The 26,446-nt window shown below is 39.9% G+C and overlaps 1 protein-coding gene across 5 annotated transcripts in view; it reads right to left on the reverse strand.

Moving 5' to 3' along the window:
- Positions 1-26,446, reverse strand: part of NME6 (NME/NM23 nucleoside diphosphate kinase 6) — a 149,135-nt gene that overhangs the window by 109,608 nt on the left and 13,081 nt on the right. For 3 of the 5 annotated variants that reach the window (XM_044059424.1, XM_044059420.1, XM_044059419.1), the window contains exons 1-2: positions 25,842-25,946; positions 6,656-6,860 (exon numbers count right to left, since the gene is read on the reverse strand). In XM_044059424.1, coding sequence (XP_043915359.1) covers positions 6,656-6,829 — 174 coding nt within the window. In that variant the 5' untranslated portion in view covers positions 6,830-6,860; positions 25,842-25,946. Of the gene's footprint in view, positions 1-6,655; positions 6,861-25,841; positions 25,947-26,446 lie in introns of those variants that run through there. The other 2 variants (XM_044059423.1, XM_044059422.1) reach the window with 1 other exon arrangement.

Here is a 26,446-nt window from a genome sequence, read left to right on the forward strand (position 1 = left end):
AACAAAAGACCCACATTGTATAAAAAGTAATTACATGCTGAAACGACAGGCCTACCAGGTGGAGCAGATTTTATGCACCTTAGACAACAGTCCAATGTTGCTAAGGTACAGCTCCTTGCAGAAAATGTCTTATATACAGCTTCTTTGGATAAATAACCCAACCTGTAGCTCTTCTGTAGTAGATCCTGAAAATCTAGCACAGCTTTTTCATATTCTGTCATTGTTACTACGTTATAAACATGTCATTGCTACTACCTTATAAACAATAGGTTAATTTAAGTTATCGTAACACATTTTTCAGACTGAGAATGATGCATTATTACTATCTTCTTGGCTTTAACTGATGACTTTATTACTAAATCATTTCACTGACTTAGATTTTTTAAGGCCAACCACTCTGCCTTACTCAAATTATAATTCAACTTACTTTTATTTTTTTCAAATTCCTTAAAAGCCATCTCCAACGTAAAATTTACCATAGCTGAACAATTTGTAACACCCTCATGTGTAAAGGCAAGAATAAAACCACCTTTACAAACAATATCTGCAGTATCTAATAAAAAGTACACATTCACACTTACATTCTCCTCAACAATCCCCCCTAATTTTTCAGTTAATTGCACATTATTATCATTCTGCAGAGAAAAAGAGTTTGCTAAAAGCAATTTTCTAACAAACCAAAATATCTCTAGTTTAATATTATGTAATCTACGTAAGACAGTGAGCACACATTTTAGTCCACAGTTTAAAACAGAATTTTACTGGAAAGGCTCACCCAGACTGCTGCAGTTTGATGTGAGGGAAAGGTTGGTTTGCTTTTTATTTGTTGTATTCTGTATTGCTTTATTGCCTTTTTCTATTTTGTATACTGTGATTTGTTTTCTTTACACTGTGTTTTACTTGTATTCTGCTTTTAACTGCATATTAAAACTTGAAAAGGCACCACAGCTCTGTCTCTTGTGAGTCAGATAGAAATTTTCTGACCCTCCCACCTGGTTACTGTTGTGTTCTTAAACACCACTGTCTTTCTAGTTGCATGCCCCTTGTGTTAATTTGACCATAATTTAGTCTCTGCTTTTACTGGTTGGTGTGAGTAAGCACAAAATTATCATTTTGTGAAATCACTCCTCTTCAACTATTTAAATATATTAGCCATCCTACTGTATTCCATAGTACCAGAATAAAAAAAGTGACCACCCCCTTTCAATCTATCTTGCTTTTTTAAAAATAGTGACTCTCTACTAAAACTTAACTTTTTAGACAGGTAGAACTTAAGTTACCGACTTTCACATCTAACTCCTCTAGTGCACACTGCAGTGTTTAGGATAAACCATTTTTTCATCTTACCTTTAAGCATCTATTGCAAGACCACCAGTTACTGGAGAGCCCACATTCTGCCTCTCAGTAGTCATCTTGGGATTAGTGCTTCTGTTTACTCCAGGTGAGAGAAGGAGTGCAGTTACATTATTAGCTGGAGACTGCTGATCACCAGAAAGCTTAATAACTGCTTTATACGTGACAGCTTGAAATTTGTGCTCATATTCTGATCTGGTGAGAATAGGAGCAGAGTGCATTGATTCCTGACTCTTTCTGGTTGGAGAGTGAATGTCTGTGCTTAACGTACCTGATTGGTCTAGTTGCTATTTGAGCCATGTACCAGAAAAAGACTGCAAGCCTGCAGACCCTTGCAACATCCGGAACAAGACTGTGGATCACAAACAGGCCGTGACCTGCTTCTCTTCTTGGGATTGGTGCTAACATTTTGCTTCTGGTGAGAGAAGAAGCAAAGGAGTATTGTATCCCAACAGAGTGAAGCTGTGCTGAAACCAGCATTAGTAGTAGCCATTCCTGCGACTCCCCTCTTTTCATCAATCTTGACAAGCTAATTCTTTATGTTTAGTAAGTATTGCTTGATTTCTTCCTAACTTTACAATATCTGTCTAAATACTTCATCCTTAAAATTTCAGTGTCTAAGTATTAGTTTCCCCTCAAGTGTTTGGCAGTGCTCTGTACAGACTCAGACACTTTGAGTGACATTTTTCCTGTAAAAGGTTTCAGTACTTAATATATTGAGCTCATATCCAGGCATGTCTAAAGGTCAGTTCCCTGTGCTTTCTCCTGTCGACCTGGTGAACTTGGGCATCCTGAGGCAATGTAGCAACTGCCTCATGTACACAGATAGCCCTCTCCTCTTACCTCCCAACACTATGATTGATGAGAGATGCACATATACAGCCATACTGGAAGCCAAGCACTTTCCAGCCAAGACTGGATTAGCCAGTCAAGAGGAGAAGGTTAACACCTGCACCACACCACATTTAACACATAGCCCTCCAGAACTTACACCACCACAACTCTCACATAGTAACACAAAACACACACCTACTTTTGCGGAGGCTCTCAATAAAAATCTGCCCAAACAACAGAGACTTCCGAGGCAGAAAGGCAAACAACCACCGCATCCCAGCACAAACCATGAGGCACATAGCTCACATAAACAGTGTGCCACTCAACCAGAGCCCATAAGGCAAAACAACTTACCCAACAGACTAGTCATAGGTGACTCAATAGTAAGGCAAACTGATGTCCCACTCACTAGATTGAATAAGGAGAAAGTTACGGTCAGCTGTCTGTCTGGTGCCAGGATCCACCACATAACACACGCACTTAAGTCACTCCACAACAGGTACAAATATGACTCTGTCATTGTCCATGTTGGTGTGAATGACCTGAGACGTACCTCCCTGGACTACATGAAAAGAGACATAGAGGAGCTCTTGGATCTTGTACCTCAGGCAGGTGTGACCATAGCTCTGAGTAGCATCCTACTGTCACCCAGAATGATACCACAGTACAAGCAGAAAATGACTGACTTCAACAACTGGCTAAGTTTCTGGTGTCATTCTAAGGGGATTCAGTATCTGTTTGCCTGAGATGACATGATCGAAACACCTCGATGCTTCGAGAGAGATGGCCTGCACCTGTCACCCCAAAGATTCCGAGACACTGGCCAAGGCTCTTGCTACCTCTATACTGCCTTTTTTAGGCAATGTCCTAAAGACAAAATTACCACCATAACAGCTACAAGCAAACGAAATCTGAGGGTTATGCTACTCAATGCCAGAAGTCTAAATCTCAAAATGCACTCGCTCGAAGCACTCCTTAAAATGGAGAACATCGACATCTGTGCAGTGACTGAGACCTGGTTCAAGGCTCCAGAGAGCACCTCAGCACTACCAGGCTATAGTTCATGCCAGGATATAATTCAAGCCACATCTTTCGGCCCCTAAACCTGGACCAAAGCACTAAAGGCGGTGGTGTCCCCATATTCGTAAAGGATATGTACACCTCCAGACTAATAGCCCAAAATAACGCATCAGAGATACTTCAGGTACAACTAACACTGGGTAAAACTGCAATCCAGGTTGTAGCCTGCTATAGATCCCCCACCATGTCCCAAGACTCCCACTCCACATTCCTAAACACATTGGAAAATATTAGGGTACAACCCAATACCCTTATACTGGGAGACTTTAACTACCCCCTCCATTAAGTGGGAAAATTACTCATGTACCAATACACTTGCTCAACGTTTTCTGGAATTCATTAATTCCAGTGCCACGGACCAACTTATTCTTTCCCCCAACAGGGTTTAGAAACATCCTTGACCATGTCATTACTAACATGGGTGAACGTTGTTCTACACCAGTAATCAACTCCTCTCTGATCAGATCTGACCACAAGCTAATCACCATGGACATCCACATTCCAACCTCACCTCCCCTAAAGGAAACTACTGTAAAAAACTTTTCCAAAGCCAATTTTGGGCTTCTAAAAACAGAGGTGATTAACTTCACGACACCACTGCAAATGTAAAATAGGTGCATGACTGCTGAATCATACACCAATGCATGGAACGGGCCATACCAGACAGAACCAAGACGTTCTCCTCCAAACAAGGGAAGCCAATCTGGTGGTCCCCCACCATAAACAAACTCTACAGCAAAAGGAAAAAAAAACTGTTGCAGAAAAGGTTGAATTCCCAAGAGTGGTAAAACTCCCTTGTTAGCCTCAGCAAAAAACTGAGATCCATCATCAAATCCTCTAAAGCTAGCTACGAAAACAAAATTGCTGCAGATTCTAAAGTCAACCACAAGGCATTCTATAGTTATGTTAAGAATCTATATGGCAAGACCTAAATCTGCTCTGAGTTACAGCACAATGGCAATACATATACAGAACCAACTGATATTGCCAACATATTGGCCGACAGGTTCAGTGCGAACTTACCCCCCTTTCACCACCCAAAGGTCCTATCACAATACCTGAGGAATGCCAAGTCCCTATTATCACAGCTACACAGGTAAAAACCACACTGTCCAAAGCTACAAATACAGCTTCCATGGGACCTGATAATATCCCTGGCTGTGTTCTACATGAATTACAAAGTGAACTGGCACCACACTTGAGTACCCTGTTCAATCACAGCCTCATTTCAGGCTTTGTTCCTACCGAATGGTGCACTGCTACAGTCATCCAACTCCACAAAGGGGGAGCGACTACAGACCCTGGGAACTACCGCCCCATTAGTCTGATGAGTCTGATATGCAAGGCTAAGAACGCATCATCATGGACCTTATAAATAAGGACATAGGGAATCTCCAAACTCTGGACCCCACACAGTTTGGGTTTGTGAAAGGTAGATCTTGCCTGCTCAATCTGATAAGACTATTTTGAGTCTGTCACCAGAGCTGTGGATGAGGGCAAGGTAGTTCACACAGCCTACCTAGATCTTGCCAAGGCCTTCAACACCATCCCTCACTCAGGAGTCATAGATAGACTCACTAAACTAGGCATAAACCCCTAGGTCATAAGATGGATTGCCAACTGACAGAACCCAGACTGTGAAAGTAGCAGACTCCAAATCTGACTACCGACCAGTTACAAGTAGTGTTCCACAGGGATCGGTCCTAGGTCCTCTCCTGTTTGGCATCTACTTCTCTGAAGTTCAAGCCAACACAAAGGGACTCTGACTGACCAAGTTTGCGGATGACTGCAAACTGGGAACCATTACTGATTCTCCAACTAATGTATACATTCTACAAAAAGGCCTCACTGACACCAAAGACTGGTGCCAGAGTCATGGCCTTAAGCTCAACGCCAAAAGGTGCATTGTCATCCCCTTTGGGAAAAGTTTGGTGCCCATGAACTACCGCATAGGTGGTAGTCCACTAAACACCGAAGGTGTGATAAGAGACCTGGGGACACAGGTTGACAGCAACCTCTCCTAAGATAACCACATTGCTACTGTAGTCAGAAAGTCCTTCTATGTGGCACATCTCATTACAAACGTTTTCTCATCCAGGAAGAAAGAGGTCATAATCTCTCTCTACTTGTCCCTCATTAGACCTATTATAGAATACAACGCCCCATTTGGTATGCACCTCACTAGACACCTACAACTGGAAAGGCCACAAAAATAACTCACTAAGAGGATCTTAGGCCTTAGACACATGCCCTATATGGAAAGACTAAAAAAAACTTCAGCTATACTCTGTCTCTTATTGCCTACTTAGAGGCGATCTCTGCTTGACCTACAAAGCCATGTCTGACCCAGAGCTGCTAGATATGCTACACCAAAAGAAAACCCAATCCCTCCGTGCCACATGCTCCAGGACCTCAACCTCATTACCACAATAAACAGAACATGCTGGAGGGACAGTTTCTTAACCCAGAGACTTCCCATACTCTGGAACAAACTTCCCATTCACGTCAAGCAGAGCACTTCACTGGCCCTCTTTAAGAGACATTTTGACGAGTGGATGGGCAATAGGAAGTTCACCCCAGAGATCACTTCAGTGGCCTTGCTTGACAGGGGGACTGGGAACTAACTTTAACAGAAAGCAATGTCATTAAATCAATATTATTTCTTTCTTTTATCATGTTCTTGGAACTGCCTTTACCTCGTCATATTTGACAGTTCTCTCTTCCATAACAAACTCTCATTTCTCTAATCTCCACAAAAAATTATCTTCCAAATAAGAGGGATGCTGAGCTGGTGGCAAAGATGGATAAGCCAACTCCTCAATATCAAAATCCAAAGAGCTAACAGCTTTCAAAGATACAAAAAAAAAAAAAACTCTGTGCTGCCGATGACTTCCTTCTCAACTAGGGGAGCATTCACATCCCTGACATCTGTTCTTATTGGTTCCAGCTTTAAAGGCTGAACTACTATTATAATCATTAATATATCTTAAGTTTTTTCATTTTTCATTCAATTAATTATTTGAAGAATTATTTTAATTTTTCATTCATACCCCCTAAAAGTTGTTCAAAGAGTGACAGGGATAACTGTGTTGAAAGAGAGGCACAGACAGAAGTGATTTCCTCTTTCAACATATGTTGTTTAACCAAGTTGCTCTCAATTAAGATATTAACCCATTCCATAAATTACCGATGAGCTGTTGTTCTCCAACGTATTTCAAACTGTTTGTCCTCTGCATTAAAGGAGTCAAATGGCATAGAGGGATTTTTAAAAACTCTTAAACCTCTTGGTATAATATCTAATTCAGTATACCTTTGTAAACTAGCCAAATTATAATATTTTGAAGCTAATTTAAATAAGACATTCTAATTTGTCCACAAAAGTTTTTACCTCTGAAGAGAATTGAACTCCAGATCCCTGTCCGACTGTAGTAAAGGGGTTCACAGTTCTTTGATTCCATCCATCCTCTAAATGTCTTTCCCAAGCTTTGGGTAAATCTCCACTTCTCAAATTATTACCCCGGTCTGTCATTCGCTCACCAGGTTGTGAAATATACTGTTCCATGGTCCTGTGTGTAACATCCACTCCTTAATCTCTGAAGATGCGTAGCAATTGAAAAGTATTCAGAAATTTCAGAGTGTATTACAAGAAACAAATATTTCAAATCAACAAAAAAGGTTCAAAAAGCTGCAGTTATAACATTCAGTCACACAGACCATACTTCAAGCAGAGGAAATAGCTCTGACATGAGGTGGGAGATGCAAAATATTTCTGAAGAAGCACTTGAGCTGAAGTGCGCACTTCAGACTGGAGGCTAGAATAGAAGATCTAAAAAAGTGAGCCAAATCTACAGTACCAAATGGAGGGGAACTAAAAAATTATGTTCCTACTAGAAAATCTTTCTTCAGTTAAATAAGATTTTTTTGTGGATAATTTATTAGATTCCAGTCTTAAGCACAATACTTCAACTGTAAATAGCTGTCTTCCATGGTAAACTCTCATTTCTCCATTCTTCACAAAACATTCTCTTCCGAAGAAGAGGAACACTGAACTGGTGGCAAAAATGGATACGCCAACTCTTCATTATCCATATCCAAAGAGCTAACAGCTTCCGAAGATTGGGGGGGGGGGGGGGGAGAAAAAATAAACTCTGTGCTGCCAACAACTTTCTTCTCAACTAGGGGAGCATCCACCCCCCTGACATCTCTTCTTATTGGTTCCAGCTTTAAAGGCTGAACTACTGTTATAATCATTAATATCTCTTAAGTTTTTTCATTTTTTGTTCAATTAATTCTTTGGAGAATTCTTTTAATTTTTCATTCATACTCCCTAAAAGTTGTTCAATGCGTGACAGGGATAACGGTGCTGAAAGAGAGGCACAAACAGAAGTGATTTCCTCTTTCAACATATGTTGTTTAACCAAGTCTCTCTCAATTAAGATATTAACCCATTCCACAAATTACCGATGAGCCGCTGCTCTCCAATGTATTTCAAACTGTTTGTCCTCTACATTAGTGGAGTCAAATGGCATAGAGGCATTTTTAAAAACTCTTAAACCCCTCAGTATAATATCTAATTCAGTACATCTTCCTAAACTAGCCAAATTATAATATTCCAAAGTCTGTCTAAATAAAAGATGTTCTAATTTGTCCACAACAGTTTTTACCTCCAAAAAGGGTTGAACTCCAGATCCCTGTCCGACTGTAGTAAAGGGGTTCACAGTTCTTTGATTCCGTCCATCCTCTAAAAGTCTTTCCCATACTTCAAGCAGAGGAAATAGCTCTCATACGAGGTCTGAGATGCAAAATACTTCTGAAGAAGCACCTGAGCTGAAGTTTGTACTTCAGACTGGAGGCTAAAATAGAAGACCTAAGAAAGTCATCTGAATCTACAGTACCAAATGGAATGGAAAAAAACGGGGGGAGCTAAAAAAAATATATTCCAACTAGAAAATCTGTATTCAGTTAAATAAGATTAAATAAGATTTTTTGTGGATAATTTGATTCCAGTCTTACAGACAATACTTCACATGTAAATAGCTGTCTGAAAAATGACATTGCCATTATCTTCCACACCATTAGCCTGATCCTAGTCAGCTAAAAGATCAGTAAAATTATGGAAACCTGAATGAAGAAACATTCGACTATGGGTCATTTGCTGCAGCCAAAAGACAATGTCTTGATCAGACTGGAATCATAAAAATGAAATTAACAATATTAACATTTGCCCTGCTTTATCTTTTCCAACATTTTAAGTATAAGAAAGAATGAAGGACTAAGGGTTAAATTCAGAAAACTTTACTGCATCATACTAAACAAATATGCATGATGAGTGGCCACTCACAGGATGTCCGCAATTCAAAAAATCCAGGTAAACAACATGGCTAGCCCTAATAGCTCGGTAAGCCTCGTTATATGCTAATGACCATATAGTGAGGTGTAATATATGATAACAAGGCCAATCAAGAAGTTGGGGCAATTCAGAAACATTTAAATGCCAAACAACTCAGCAGTTCCCGCTATAAATTTGAACTTCGGTGAATGCCAATGTTCAGACACAGTACATTAGAAAATAATGGTAGAGGCTACCACAGACACAGTAAATATGCATCTGCAAGAGGCGCTCATTGCAGCTGCAATGCCTGTCAGTACACAACGTCAGCTCTGGAGAAGCATGCTCATCAAACCATGCTTTACGTTTCATGGCATCCACTACACCAACACTATGGATTGGTACTGTGCTGATAGGGACACTATTCAACAAACTGTAGAAATGTGTCGACCATGCGTCAGTCCTAAGGGAGTTGTGGAGTACCTAATCCACTGATACCAATACATGTGTCACTTTATGCATAAATAGCTACCAGGACCTTTCAGTGACCTAAAGAGGACACAGTGGAGGTACAACAGGCATCTGCCTTGACAGTACTGCATCAGTTTCTTGCTGCCATGATTCAGCATGTGGGGCAGTATTTGTCGTTTCCACATACCTCTGAGAAGACAGACAACACCATGCAGGATTTCTATGACACAGACCATTTTTATGAGGTATTGCGGGCCACAGACTGTACTCACATTGAAATAAAGGCCCCGCCTGGTGAGCTGTGAGGAAGTACCTGAACTGCAAAGGATGTCATTCCATCAACTGCCAGGTGGTCTGTAATGCACAGGGTATCATCTACAGTGTTATGCAGGCTACAAAGGCAGTTATCAAGAAGACGTCTTCATATGGTACACCTTCTAAGTCAACAGTTTGCGAGGGATAATTTCCCACAGGGGCATCTTGTTGCTGATGCTGGATTTATTGCGGAACCCTGGCTCATGACACATACAAGAAATCCACAAAATCCACAGACCATTGTTACAACTGGGCACTACTGCAAACCAGAAGGTATTCTGAGCATGTGCTAAGGCTGTCGAAGGCAAGCTTTTGCTGTCGGAATTAGTCTGGTGGTGCCCTGCAATATCACTCTACCACATGTGCAAAAACAGTGTCTGCATGCACACTGTTACACAATATTATACTTAGGAAGCAGTTACAATAGGATGGGGTCTCCCATGGCCAGCAATTCCCAGCACAACAGCCAGCAGAGATTGGGTCAGATGAGGAGTCATTGGTAAAGGCAGCAGCATGGGATGATCGTGCGAGACAGAGGTGGGGACAGTATGCATGACACTAGCAAAGAGACAGCAGACTGTACACAGCCTTGCAATACAGTATACAAGAGTTAAGCAGATACACCACAGTAAAAATTATGCATGCCAAACCAACATCAGGCTATGATTACCCTTGCATAGGCTGGTCACACTTGCACCAGACATATGTAACAATGTACAAAGGGCAGAGCACACTGATCATTTGCACAGGTGGAGAAGGGAGTACATGAGTGCATCTCTTTCACAGGGAAATGTGTAAATGGTGCTGAGGAGTATGAAAATAAGTGCTTCTATGTGAAGCTTCTGTACCGATATGGGGGGAGGGGTACTGTTGAGAAGGGCCAGGGTTAGTGGATGTGAGTGTGATGTGCTGGGATCTGTGGTGGTTCTAATGTGGGTCTGCAGAGACACAACCTCAGCAGTTGTAGCACTGCATTCTGGCATCCTGGACAGGTGCAGGGCATGCATGGCACTAGGTTCAGTATCCCATGCATGCCCTTAACCACAACAGCTGGCTCTGCTGGATGTTGCGGGGGCTGTACCACAACTCTCGGTTAGTGGCATACTGCATGACTTCAACTGACATTTGATAAGAGATGGGCCAGCAGGATAATGACCACAATCACAGGGACAGCTCCTCCTGGAAGTAGACACCTCCACAACAGATGTTGCTGTGAAGTGCTAAGGGAGCAGGACATTGCTCCTCCACAGCCATGATGGTTAACATATGGGGATGCAGCATATGAGCCAGAGAAGATATTGCATGCTCCAGTGTGAGTGGCAGTCTATCTATGGAATCACACATATAGGACATGCACTTCTACATGTCAGCAAGCGCATCCTGGATCACCCTCACTACCTCTGCTATGGATGAAGTAGCACTAGCCAGTGCCCCCATGATGGCCCTGAACATACATTGGGTTGAAGCCACTGACAACAACATCACAGGGATGGTGGTAAACATGTCACCAGTTAGCACCATTACTAACCCCCCATGGACCTCTCTGCCTATGAAGGTCAGATTCAGACATTTGCCTACTGGGGGCCAACACATTTCTCTGATTAAGTATCCCCATCAACCCCGGCCTCTCTCTCTGATGTCTGGTAGCCTGAATATTTTCAGGCACAGAGATCATGTCCGTATGTGTTGGGGATGCAATGGCAACATTCCCTTTGTCAAGCACACACTCTATACCACTGGACTGTACCAGCTTATCCCCACCATCATTATCAATGGCTACTGATCCTCTAACATCAGATGAGGCTGTTCCACAATGCTGATGCTGGATAAAGAATCACGCGTGACTACGCCAATGCACAAAGCGTCCAGTGTAAGTATGATTCAGCACCACAACTAGACATGCATCTGCTATGTTTACAGCTATAAATATTATAAAACTAATACTCATGGCCATAACTTGTGCATGTGGTTGTGGCTGTTGAATAAACAATGTAACTGTATACTGCAAGTCAGAAAGATTTAATGACATTGTATAAAAACTAAGAGGTAAAAATGACTTGCATGTATGGATACACTGAAATAAGACTACATACCTGAGGCATCTGCAGTGAATACTGTCTGAAGCCTGTCCAGATCTGCCTCAACATCCAGCACCACAGTGTGGGACTCTGAAGGTGGTACCTCCTTAAAGAGAAGCCAGCAACAACTCCTTCTCTGTGAGAGGTAGGTCACTTGTTCCTGTACCAGATTCTGCTCTGTGGGTGGCTCTGTGGATCATATCTCCGGCCTTGTGGTATATCATTTTGTATCTGTCATCCTGACTATCCACCTTATTCTCACTGGTGACAATCTCAAAACAAGCATGGCCATGGTAGGGCTAGAGAGCTGTATAGACATCAAAGAGCCATCAGACATGAAGACGGAGGGCCAGCTGTACCAACTCATTGTCAGCATTGGATAACTTAGACCAGTGATGCACAACGTCCGGCCCCATGGCCAAATCTGGCCCTCGACGCAACACCATCCGGCCTCCAGAGAGTAACCAAAAATTTAAAGAAAAAGTGAAAAAATGTTATGCCTTACTCCAGTCACATAAACTTTCCAACACGCGCTTACTTACATAATTGACTGCAGTTGTGCACACCTCTAATTTTAGCTGTGGAAGTAACTATTCTTTGTAGTTTATAACTTGTAGTCTGTAAACAGAAGTAACTTTCTGCAAGAGTTTGTAGTAAGTTATGACTGCAAGCCAAAATAAAGTTAAACACAAAGCTGATGTAGAAAACATGCAATTTCATGACTGCTGTCTTAAGTAAAAATGGCAGTCACCGGTATCTATTGTTAACTCGTAATGACATACTATGTTTTCAGGTGGCCTGCAGATGCATTAAGAATTCGTGTAGTGGCTCTCTCCACAAAAAGGTTGTGCACCACTGATTTAGACTTATGGGTTGATGTCCAAGGTCCAGAAAACAAAATAGTCTATTTGGAGTACCCTGTTTTTTTTAAGGCATTAGTTGACTGATATGGAAAAAAAACTGTGGAATTAATAGGATTTGTAAGGACCATGCAGGAACAAGGCTAACGCTACTACTTTCCTCCTAAGCAATATAAGTATGCTGTATTTGTACCTGATGGTTAGATATTTATATCCACACTCTTACATATCAGGCATCTAGGTTTATTGACCACACATCCCCAACAAAACTATCACAGAATTGCATACGATCAAGTACACGACCATTAAACTATTCACTGTTACAAACATTGTGGCTAATGACACTTGCAAGGCATACAAAACTAAAACTGTATTGAAAAGTAATAGAATATGAACTCAGAAATGTCTTCCCGAATGATACTGGCTGCTAATTGCTGTACCCTTGTAATCTTCCCCTCAATATACCATGGCAAAAGTATTCTTAGTACTGATAAACTGACATCACTTATAGGCAACAAGTTAAAGTGTAATACAAATGAATGGATTTGTAAAAAGTAGCACCTTAACTTATACAAGCAGATATACTAGGCTGAAGAAATTGTTGTCCACAAGTCACCCTTGGCAGGAATCTAGCAGTGTTTTCTTCTGTACTGCAATCACATTTGTGCTTCTCGTCACACTTACATCATGTAGACTCATCTCTTGGAAATATATGATTATGCTAATTAGGGCTCAACACATTACTGCTTCTGAATCACTTAATTTGTGTAATGAGCACACCCATGCCATAGGCATCCAACACACAGGTGAACAGTAGCATCTCCATTAGTGACATGAGATGCCACAATACTGATCTTCAATGCCAATGGGAGGATGAAATTAAACATCAGTCATCACCTACATTTTTAAGTATAAATTATGTTAGCTATACATATAAACTTGCCACTGCATGCCAGCCATGAATATTACACAATGTCCTTTTTAGGTCTATAGCCCCTGAAGATATCAACAGTTCAGCTGCAGAGGATTAGAATGGAGTGCCCAAGACAATACCTGGGTGAATATACATGTTTCATAATGCATTGCTTTTAATATTAACATCAGCAGGGATACATTAATATACAAGTATGACTTTCATACACAAGCGCCAGTTCTGTCAGTACTGGCATAGCTCAAAGGTAGCACTGTGACTGTTCTGTGTAATTAACATGTTTATGCATACAGCCTGTGATACACGTGGACAAGGGAGTCAGGATGTTAAGCTTCTGTTCTCACATTATAAGAATACCTGTGGGTTCAATTCCCCCTGCACCAGAGTTAGGTTATCTTGAAAAATACTTTATGTTTATTTTTCTGTCATTAGTATGACCGCAGCATTACGTCCAAACATGTAGGATTATCATTAATAGTTGAGTGAACATTTTTCAATATAAAATATACGTTTGTTCCCTACGCTTATCACCTGCAAGTGAATATGTTGGCCAGAGCAGCATGTTTTCTTTGTACACGTGCATTAATCTCAACCATCAATACTGTATCTCTGACTCCATGAACCTGTCCAGATATCTCCTCTTGTCAATTATCCATTTGTCAGACTACATGTGATGATGGCTATTGATTTAGGTTCTCCTCTACATTTATATATACAAACAGATATGCTAAATTCATCAATATTTTGTGGTTCAACGAGCACGTTTTGTTTAAACGCATCGCAACACAGTAAGAATATCAGTTTTTCACTGTTTTTGTAAACTCTCCATTGTCATCCTGTCCAATATTTACTGTCTTTATTTATTTATTTTTGTTTGTTTCTCTCCATTTCTTTTTCTATTAGATGCCGTGCACACCGATCTCTACCCAACTCGCTGGAAAGGTTTCTCAGATCCTTCCCCCACATGTGGCAGCAGCATCTCCACCTTCACCACCATCAGAATCACCCAGCACATCTGGGTCCCGGCCTGCAGAGATTGCCTCCATGCCTCCTGCCATACCTGCACCACCTGCTTCAGGTAGCCCTGAACCAGAAGCCAGTACATTTGTGTTTGATGGCAGCACTGACAGTGGAGGTTATGCCTTTTTCATCAAATTGGCAGATGGCAGAAATTGTGGGGGACATCACAGACATGCAGTAAACACATAAACTGATGAAACTCTGATGATGACAGGACTAGTTTAGGTTGAGAAACACTGTTACTTTTCTGTACAACACCTATCCTGTCTCTGCTTCTCATTTTGTAACTTCATGTACTTCAGACTGATATCTGCATATGTGCATCTCATGTCCCCTTCTCCACTGTATTTTGTATATCTGATTTGATCATCACCTGCGTTTTCAGTCTTGTGTCCATAGTTTATTTCTGTGGCCTACTACTACGTCTACTCTGCCACCTTAGCTATATGTCTTTTCCTTCTTTCCTCAAGACATTTCTCTGAATACATGCATCCCTGAGATGTAACAATAGAGCAGCAAACCAGCATTACCATATCTGCTTGTGTTTTTATGCCGACTACTTCAGAGGCTTGTGCTCGCTCAGTGTTTACCACAATTGTTCACGCTTTACTGTAGCTGTGAGTTGGTCTAATACGATCTTTGCATGGGTCCCAAATGCAGCTGCAATGAATAGCTGCTTGTCACATACACAGCCCTGGTCATATGCACTATTAATGAGCCTCAGGGCTCATCACTCAAGTATAATAAACAGTGCTGGCTTTGCTGCAGTTGTGGAGGTGACATTTCTGAATCCCAGGAAAAGTAAATGTTACATCCTCAGTGTGTCTCTATCTACAGTTCTAAGGTACAGATATAAACTGACAAACAAATGTCATCGATAAACCCCATAATGCCAGGCTTGTGAGAAAGCACCCTAGTTGTATGACTTGCACGTTTGACACATATTTGTTAGGACCACATGGCGCAAGAACTTTTTCCAGGCTATAAATCTACCCCAAACACTTCTACAATTTATTTATGTTTGTTGACAGGTTAGTCCCACTAGTCCTGTGGCTTTCTTTCAGGGAGACCCAAGGAGGCATTTATTTGGTTAGGCCACTGAGTGAATTCCCCCACTTCTATTTTTGGCCTTAGTTTATATAATTTAAAAAGATCACAAAAAGGACAAAACAACAAATAAATTACTGAAGCAGTAGTATAAGGATCTTTTGTAAGACATATTATGAAAAAATGGGGTAATTGAGTGGATTAAAGAATATCATAGAGGCTAATGCCTGGAAAGATGCAAAGAGAGGAGAAAAACAGTACAACAAAATAACATGTACTCAAAAGCACTCAGCCTGGGAAAATTCACCTTAGGCTTTTAGAAAAATTACATAGAAAAAAATGAGTCTGAACTACAGAAGTGCCTTATGAGACTTTGGGTAAAGGATGATTTACAGGACTTGCTTAAAAAGACCCAAATGAAATAAAAACTTCTACAAAACGATTATGTACAGAGTAAATGTGAACAAACATTAAACCAAATGATGATTTATGGGAAATTGTTTAAAAATACCCAAATGGATTAAAAACTTTTACAAGACATTATATACAATGTAAAAGTGAACAAACATTAAACCCTATTTGCTTGCACAATGTATCAGAACAAAACATTTTTGGGATGCAATGTCATAAAAATTCCAGTACATGGAATCAGTACACTGGATGTTAACAACATTAAATGTGTACATTATCTATACACACATGCATATGTATATCCAGTTATACTTCATTTGAAAAAAAAAAGACAATTGATGAAAAACACATTTAATCAAAAACACAAATCACAGAAACACATTTCACAGAAAATTTCATATACACTAAGTATACCTCCAAAAACTTTTTTGCACCCCACACACCCCTTAAATATACCAATTTCACATCTGCACAACCACTGAGAAAAAGACAGAATTCATCACACACTGAATCAATGTTGGCGCACAAACACAAAAAAGTTATACAAGTACAACACAACAGTGGACATTAGCAAGGTAAAAATAATTATATCAATACTAATTTGCATTATAATTCCTATATGATCCAATCCCACAGCAGCAGTCATTTTCTATAGCCTTACATAGCTTTCTATCAAATGTGACTTACGTTTCCAATGAGATACGTTTTCAATTGGGTCAGTGCCCCCTGATATAATGGGATTAGATCAAATGACCCATACACAAAACTGAGAAGTAAGTAATGTTGTTACCTCACAGCATGAGGTTCTTTGGTATGGTTCTCAGCTAGGGTGCCTTCTGATCACAGTCTTCATGCCCTCCCTTTAATCACATGAGTTTTTGAAAGGTGCTCCAGTTTCCTCCCACTTTCCAGAGATATGCAGTATGTGGACTACTGACTTCTAAACTGGCTGGAAGTATGCATGTGCATTAATGTGTAATATGGAGGAAAGGCCAGGAAATCTACTTCCAGTTCCCTCTCTTACCTAATTAACACTGTGGATGGAGCAGTTGCTCATAAGACCTGCTGTAAGAATGATCTGTGACTTGTAAGCATGGATGGGTGGATATATAGATATTATGTAAACAGTCACATCTATATTTTGGAATTTGACAAGTGCTAACGTATTTAAAATGTGTGAATAAGGAGTGTCAATGACAAATATAATAACTGATTCTTGGTGAATAAAAATAATACAGAACTGAAATTACATTTTTGTCATGAATAATAATATCTTGGTTTTTATTGCTATAAACAGCTTTGTTGAAAACTGTGTACCTTTATTTTATTTAACAAACTAGAATGGTTTATCTTATGATGTGCAGTATCCAAATTCATTTTAATAAGGTAGTACATGAAATGCCATGATTACACTCCCAAATCAGAAAAAAGGATAAACCTGTTATGTGCTTCTGTAGCATAAGACCCAATCGTAACCACGTTTCCAGAGCAGTGTAACCTTTGTTACACATCCCCTAAGCACTGCTATGGTCTGGTATCAGGAAAGGGATGTTCCTTCACTCTTAATAGTCCTTAAATATCTTTCTTTATTTATCGGTGAAAGTTTACAGATGTCAGTCTGTAAGCAATTTATTTAAATTAGTGCAGCACTTAAAAATTGTCTCTGACTTTTCTCTGCAATTATGTTTATTTATTGTCTATGCAACTGCACTTGCAAAGTGCTCTACTGGCTTAAAAAGCTGGTAAAGCACTCAGGGTTTTTCTTCTGTAATTAGTAGTTCATGGAGTAGATAAAACTCCATGCACTACAAAGAGTTATGATTAGGTTTCAACCTGTCATTATCTGTTCTGACATGGACGCCAAGATTTACTTACTGAACTATGCACTCAAGGTGAATTTCTTGGTATCCATGTCTCAACTCACAATAACATGGTTATGATCAGAAACCTGTTCATAACCCTCTATGTTTCTCCTCTTCTTCTGGAGGTGAAGACCCAGCTACATTGTGATGGATAATGTGTGAAAGGAAGGCAGAGATGGAGATCTGTTGACAGATGTTGTGACGATGTCAAGTATTGCCATCTATGCCAGGAGAAGTAGGGCAGTGGATGCGTAACATATGCCACCACAGCTAGCTGGAATTTTGTAAGGAATTATGTGTCATTTGTACATCAAACGGATTTGTGCAGATGTTTGTGTTGAAAAATGTACTTGTAAAGCTGCGCTGCTTGTGTTAAAAATGTACCAACAGTGTGCCCTACTGCACAGAATAATAAATATACATGTATTATTGCAACAGTTTAAATGTATATGTTTTAACAGAGGATACTGGAAGAGAAGAGGTTAATCTCAATCCACCTAATTTTGAAAATAGTTTGAAATTAATTTACCTGGCTTAGGCCATAAAGATTGTATCTTACAGTTCTCAATGCAGACAGAAACAAAAGATATGTACTAGGAAGCTTTCTACATTGTCTTTGGGGTGAACTAATTGCTACTCTGGAAGGGTGGAGATTTGAAACTGTTTTATGACTTCCAGGAGCTGCAGAAGATTTTACCAAGGCTCTGGGTCTGTGTATTATTGACACATATGTGCTAAATCCTGACAGCTTCTCGCCAAGGTGGGTAACATGGGAACCAGAAGCTACAGTGGGAGATACAGCTGACACACACCCTTTGACCATGAAATAAAGGAAGTCCAAATCGTACAGGCTCCTTAGGCAAGTCAGGATTACATGGAAGCAAACTGAGCAGGGGTGTTATAGTGCTCTGCCCCAAGACAGAACCTCTTACATGTGGAAAAGTACATTTACCAAGATTAATGCCTGGTGGTAATTTCACTCGATGAAGACACTATAACTATAAGGTAGCCTAAAAGGATCATATAATTTACTGCAGCAACCAAGCTAAAAGGTTGAGGCAGCTGTATGTGATGTCATTCTGTAATCCATCACTAAAAATTATATTTTATAACAAGGTGAGACTGAAGTCTCATTGCAGTCTGTTTTTGCAGCCTACGATCTCTCACCCACTTCATCTTGCCTTGCTCTAGTAAGTGACTAGTGAATAGTAATGCTTTAGATCACTCAGGAAAATATAGTGAGGTTACTTAAGTACTGTTTTTCTGTATCTGTATGAATCTATTCATCTGTGTTACTTTAATATTTCCTGTTACTGAAATGCTAGTGTTTACTGTTAACAGATATTTAGTATTTTCATGTTCTTTTCTTACTTATTATTAAAATATATGTAAACTTTTCATTGTGGCTTGTCTTTTAGAAAATATTTTAATCTCTGAGAGTACTTGTATATATCTGGTGACAGCTCTGGCCATTCCTGAAAGCCTTGATATTGGTCAAACTACCATTAGTATTAATATTAATTTCACTCAGTATAATTGTGTACCCTTACAAGCCTTAAAGTAGCTGGTGTTGGAGTGTCTGGTGGCGATGTAACTACCTTATAATTTGGGCAAAAGGGGGCATCGCTAGTAAATCTGTGCCAGCCTTTCCCAGGTGTGTGTGTGTGTGTGTGTGTGGGGGGGTCTGAAAATCAAATCTCAAAGTTGTGTGTGTGTCAGGTGTTTGGAGCAGAGACAGGAAGCACTGGTTTCACAGACAGGGTGCTGGAGAACTTGGCTTGGACACTTGACTGAGGTCACAACTCTATACCTGTGCCAGTGGGGAGTCTTACTGAGGACCTGGAGAGAGACAGGGAAATCCAGGCCCTGGACTGAGTGTGTTCCCTGTGTGCTCTTAAGGGAAATTGTGCTTGATGCAGAGAGCTGTATCTGGAAATACTGAGTGTATACATTTTTGTTTCAAGTGAACATCCCTTTCCAGTGCCAGTGGTGAGGATTCAGACTCGATGATTACTGGCCCAGAGTGGGGATGTCATGGGTGCGAAGACGGAACATGAGAGGAGGGGAAGCATCTGACTACATGAAGGCAGTCTACTGCTGCAAGAAGCTGTAGGTAAAACAAAGTAAAGATAGATGATGTAAATGTTGTCAGGTTGTACTGCTTGCAGAAAATGAGAGATAGTAAGTGGAAGCTGCAGTCAACAAAGTGGCTTTAATTGCTTGTGTGGGTGGGATGCTCTATGTGGATGAAACCACCTTATTGCTCTTATATAGGCATTTTTAAACAGTTTTACTCTGGATTTTCAGGAGTAGTGTGTGCATGTGTGTGTGACTTAAGTTGGAATACTTTGGCTACTGTATTTGTGTGAAAATTTTGAAATATGTGACTTTGGACATCATTATTGTTATTGTTTGACACAGACAGCCAAGAAGGATGCAATCAATAATGTAGCTACATTTTCTGGTTTTGGGGAATGTCTATGGAAAAAATGACTGACCCTACTGTGCTGATAAAGTTAAAAAGTCATTAGTCTGTCTTTGCAGGACAAGTATATATTTGTGTAAAGTAAAGTGGAATACTTTATTGTAGTCTTTTTATCACAGACATGTGATATGCACACAATCTATTAAGTGGTCATAATTGTTGAGTACAGATATTAGTGAATTATAATGCCAGAAGTCTGAGAGGCTTTTTATGGTTGAAATGTTCCAAAATGGGTAGTTCCATCATTATTCATTCATACATTTTATTTCACTGCTGACTGGAAAAAAAATGTTCAAAACTGCACATTTAAAATAAATTCTAACAAATGCTGCTGCTGCATTAAACAAGAAATGTAATTTAAGACAATTGGGAAAGTGAATCAAAGAACATATGCATGGTCCTAAAAACGGATGCAGGAGACCAATGATATAAAAACAGTCTGGGCCTGAAGGTACACTGAATCTGACACTGACCAGATGCATTTTCAATAAATGGGAGCTTGAAGGAAAGGAAGTTCATTGATACTCATGTGAATCTGTTTTCAACGTGAGACTGTTTTGTTTAGCAAATAGCTTCAGTGTCTGTGCCATAAAATTTGAAATTAAATCCAAATCTCTATAATCATTGTAAAAGTAAAGAAAAAAATAGTATGTACACTGACAGGTTTGAACAGTACTTATGGTAACTAGGGAGAAACAGTCAAGTAATGGAACATGGAATGGCTGCGGGAGGGGTGCATTTGACCATGATCTGGCTCTGGGGTCTAAAATTGGGTTTATCTTCTCTTTATTCCAATTTGGCATTGTTGCTCAAGTTTCTGTGTTCATTGGTGCACTCCCCATTGCAGCTATGTGTGCTGTGATATCATGCAATCCACTAGGTGAACATCCTTAGCCCCTGAACCTTCCAGTTCACTCAGACAATAAGTCAATATACTTCTGAAAAAAAAAAAAGATATGTTGAATTGTGCCTTCCAAGCCTAGGGGAACATCACCAGCATATCTGGGATGCAACAAGAAGGATCCCCTAATAACTCTTACAATATCAGTTGATCTGTGTTTCACTGATTGGGGACTCTCCTAGGTGAAGTTACAACTAGGATGACTAGTAGCCAAGCAAATCTACCAGGGTGGAAAAGTGCTACAGGGCAGTTAAAGGCAAAATGTTCAAAAAGCTATGTACCGACTGAATCGTCATTGTACTGTACTCAGATCTATATCAGCATTTCGAAGATGTAATAGTTCAAATCACAAAATATCGAACTGAAATGATCAAACTATTACATTTTCGAATGCCGATATAAAAAAAAAAAAAAAACCTAAAGGGTCTAGGCAGGGGGGCAAGCCCCCCTGCACCCCACACACCCTCCCCTTGTGGAGATTTTCATTTACCCGTTCGATGTTCTGCACTTTCGGCATTCTCTCGTCAACAATATTGTCAACGTTTGAGATGCTGATAGGAACCCCTGTACTCATGGACCAGATGTGAAACAAGGATGAAGTGGAAGCAGCACTTATAAGCAATGGAAATATTTCTGAAGCAAGTTTTGGGAGTAGCCAACTCTATTTTTATTTTTTATTTTAGTTATGAAGTGGAGTGGTGCTGGATACGCCCAATAAGTGGATTTGAAATGTAATTAGATAATGTAGTGCTTCACACGTCAGAGAATTGAAAACTGGCAGTTATGTGCTACAGTGCAGTGAAGACATAATGCTGCATTATAGCTTTTGATTGGTTACTCTGGTAAGAGGAGTGGCTTGACTCCGTGTATATGGCACACTAAGGGATGGACGGAGGATAGATAGGAGGGAAGAACAATTGTCTCCTCAAATTTAGTTAGTAAATATATTATATTTATTGGTTTGGTGTAATGGGAGCACTATGTTTTACCTATGGGGTGGGAATGAGGGATAAGAGTATTGAAAATAGATGCTAACTGGTGGAGTGAAAAGCTCACGTAATCATCTTCATGATTCAGTGGAGGTGTTGCTGGATAGTATCCTTTCTTTGAACTAGATGAAGTTATAAGTGGCCTTCTGGTCCTACAGGCCTCAATGGGGAAGCCATTTCCAGGAACTCTTCTAATTTGGATCAGCAACCAGCTCATTGGGTGTCAACTAAACAAACAAGGACACACAAGATCATACTTGTGCTGGAAGGTAATTTCAGTTTGGCAGTTGCCATTAACAGTGGCATCACTGTTTCAGCTGATCACATTCCAGGAGAAATGTGTGAGCTGACAGTCTCAATGAGCTGCCGATATGTGACTTGTCTTGTATGAAACAGTCAGAAGTGGAGCATTCTGGATATCAACCTGTTTGCTCCTCTTCACTACTACTTATCAGAGTAGGGCAAAAAGGAGTTTTTGGTAGACATCTTTTCAATCCAGTGACAACTCAGATTTTTCACATGCCACTCCTGTATTCTCTGTGATTCTTTACATCAGAAAGTTCAACAAAAATGACCAAAACTAGCCTCATCACTCACAGATTGCTAATAACCAAAATTATGGTTACTAGGGCTCAGGTCAATACTTTTGGTTCCTGCCAAGGTTTCACCCCCCTACCCAGAGAAGGGACAAGAGCTGCCTCAGCCTCTTAGTATGGTTGCTGCAGTAAATTATATGATCCTTTCAGGCTACCTCATGGTTACAGTGTCTTCATCGAGTGAAATTACCACCAGGTATTAATCTTGGCAAATGTACTTTTCCACATGTAAGAAGTTCTGTCTTGGGGCAGAGCACTATAACATCCCTGCTCAGTTTGCTTCCATGTAAATCTGACTTGTCTAAGGAGCCTGTATGATTTGGGCCTCCTTTATTTCATGGTCAAAGGGTGTATGTCAGCTGTTTCTCCTACTGTAGCTTTGTGCAGTGCAGGCATCTGGCACAGCATCAGCTGATTAAGTAATTTCTTTAGGGTTTCTGTTCCTCTTCCTGCCTTAGACACAGGAGTGGCCTTAGGTCAACTGGTACCCTGGGCAAAAGGGTTCCACGGCACCCCCCCACCACACCACCCAGTGCCCCCATTCTGGTCTAACTACAAATAAACACCGAAAAAGCGCCCCTGCTAGAGCGGTGCCCTAGGCAGCTGCCTAGTTGGCCTATGCCTAATGCCAGCTATGCTTAGACAAACCTGTCCCCTCGGTGGAAATTGAAGCTGATATTTTGAAAAGGGCTTGGTGGAACTTGAGGCTCATATTTTGGAAAAGGCTTATTTATTTATTTATTTATTTAATTAATTTTTCTAACTTTCACTACATGTTCACAGGATTGCTGAGCTGTTTGCTATTATGGGTACAAAAACATCTGGTCCATTACAAAGGGTTGAGTGATTCTTTGGATCAAACTCCATAATTCCTTCATAAAGTGGTATTTTAATTGTCCCTGTACCACTCCATTTGCATCTCAGATTTTGTTTTCATCTTCGCTGAAACCAGGCAAGAGACAGACAGACACTTCACAACCTTAATGTGCACAGCAGCAAAGTGTTTACCTGAAGCAGATGCATGAATTTAGAAAGGCAGCACAGCAGTTGATCTGTTTTGCTGATGGCAAGGAAGTGTTAACAGACATCAAGTATACTCCTTATCATTGGACTGCCTGTTGCATCATCCTTTGCCACACATTGGTCAGCTTGCTACTTTTAAGAAAATGCTGTGGTCAGAAACCACTTCACTAGAGTGTTGGCTACTCCCAGCACTTGCTTCAGAAATATTTTCATTGCTTATGAGTGCTGCTTCCAGTTCATCCTTGTTTCAGATCTGGACCATGAGTACGGTACAATGATGATTCAAAATAAAAACGATAGGATATATGAGCATCTATATGCTATGAAAAAGTCCAAACTTGATAATACTCTAGCTAAACATGTTTCTGTTTTTAATAATCATACATTTAAAGTTTTAGTCATTGATCAGGTCAGTTGTGATAGTAGGGGGGGGGCCTAGATCTTTCAAGCTGGAAGAAGCTGAGTTAATTTGGCAAGTCAGGTTAAATGCGTACAGTTACCCAGGAATTAATGACTCTTGTTCAATTTCAAATCTGTTAAAATTGAACAGTCTTAAGAGATGAATTTTAGCCTTTAGCTCTGGTAACATGTTCTTCATTCTTTTATTGACTACATTTAACACTTTCTTTGATTACAATAGTGTTTTAGTGGAGTCTATTTTGACCTTATGTTGTTGACTCACTTATTAGTCACCCACTGGCTATTTGTTATAAATACACACCTACAAATAATTTTACGGGTATTATATGTTACATATTCATGTTTGACTAATATTTTAATAATGTTGATGCTTTTTAGAAATTTAACTGTTTAATAAGTTTTTATGTGTTATTGATAGGTACTACATATTTTTAACGATATGCTAACGAATTGAGTTTGTTTCTTTAAATTGATTGGGAAGGTTGTTCAGCATCTTACGTAATAATTGGTACCTAGTTTATTTATTGTCATTTCTGAGGAAGTCAGCTATTAATGCTGACGAAAAAGCGCTTTAATATATTTGTCAAATAAATTGTTCTGGCTGCTTCTACACTCGTTTTTATTTTTTATTAGTTTTATCGCCTGTTCTTAGTTCTTACAATGATGATTCAGTCGGTACACAGCTTTTTGAACATTTTTCCTTTTAATTGCCCTGTAGCACTTTTCCACCACGGTAGATTTGCTTCCCTACTAGTTATTCCAGTTGTAACCTCACCTAGGATTGTCCCCAGTGAGTACCATACAGATCAATTAATGATGATGATGATGCTCACTAGGCTTGGAAAGCACAATTCATGGACAGTGTAGTGGTGCAGCAGTTTGTGTTGTCGCCTCACAGCAAGAGGTTCTCCTGTTCAATTCTCAGCTGGGGTGCCTTTGTGTGGAGTTTGCATATCCTCCCTGTGTTTCTGTGGGTTTCCTCTGGGTGCTCCGGTTTCCTCCCACATTGCAAAGACATGCATGCATCTGGAGCATTTATTCCTGGGCCTCCGCTGAAAATTGGTTCGTTCCAAATCAGACTTTCCCAGTAAACAAATGTTAAATAAAAGAAATAAAATAAAAATTTATGTGAGAATACTGTTCAAAGATAAAGAGATAAATTACAATTTAACTCCTAGTAGACAACAACTATATTTAACGCTATTAGAAATGACTCAATGATTGCTCCCATTTTGCAATCATCAGCAAACTTGGTGACCCAAAGGCCTTCTACTTCTGAGAAATAGATGTCAAACAGTAAGGGGCACACCACAGACCCCTGTGGTACTCCACTGGTGATGGGTCTACTGGTGTTGGTGGTGTCACCAATTTTGACAGAGTGCATACTTTTTCATAATCTAAATGTTATCTTCATACAATATAAACCCATTAATACCCACAGTCCATAGTCAATAAAATCTGATGCTATATCAAAACAGCTGTTTTAATTGCAAACCAAAAACTAATTTTCCAAAAGAAATCACACTGGATCTTTGATGCTCTGACCTAGTCTTTGATTAGAAACAGCAACAGAGTTCCAGATAGGTAAAATTACTGAATGAGGAGTTATGGGAGGTCCATGGAAAAGGATAGCAGCCTTATAAAAATTGAGACAAGCAAGAAAATTCTGAGCAAACACACCATTCCTACTATACAAATACTACTGACCACAACATTTTAGTCAACATAGTACAATGTTACAGTTCCAGTATTTTATATACAGCTCACGGCACAGTTTATTCTACTCCGTTATAGCTGGATTATACAAATTACCATATTTAGCAAACACTTTCCTACCTGTAATATGAAAGGGTGGGCTACAGCATCAGGTTTAATCACTGCTAGTGTCACCTGAAGAAGTTTCGGACTACGAAGTGGGACTGTCATTCTTCCACCTTCTGTTAAAACAAATGCTTTATAAACATACAATAATAGCTAAAAGGAAACAAACATGCAACTTTAATTGCTGATGACACCTCACACTATTTCTGCATGCTAACCCTTCTGTCTACCGTTCGGCTTTCCACTAGCTGAGGAAATACTGGACTACAGACTTCATAACGCTCCACCTCTTAGAACAAAAAATCTGGACAAAGCCATAAATAAAAGTGGCACAAAGGCCTCAAAATAGAGGCGATTTTTAAATACTGTTCTTACAAATTTAGAAAGTTGATAGAATAACAGGTTTACATTAGCATGAATTTTGTGAAGTGGGTATGAAGCCTGAAATTCAAATGTCTGCCATTATTTTCCAACTTCAGTCTTCAATGACTTTGCCACTAATTTGCTAGAAAACCACAGTTTTATGAAAATCGGACTAAAATATGATGCAAAAATCTGGACGTTCTGCGATAATCTGTACAGTTGAGAGGATTATTCCTGACAAGCCAATCATGCAAGAT

This window comes from Protopterus annectens, chromosome 17.part0, assembly GCF_019279795.1.
Source record: "Protopterus annectens isolate FY-2018-M chromosome 17.part0, PAN1.0, whole genome shotgun sequence".
In the NCBI taxonomy this organism is placed as follows: Eukaryota; Metazoa; Chordata; order Ceratodontiformes; family Protopteridae; genus Protopterus; species Protopterus annectens.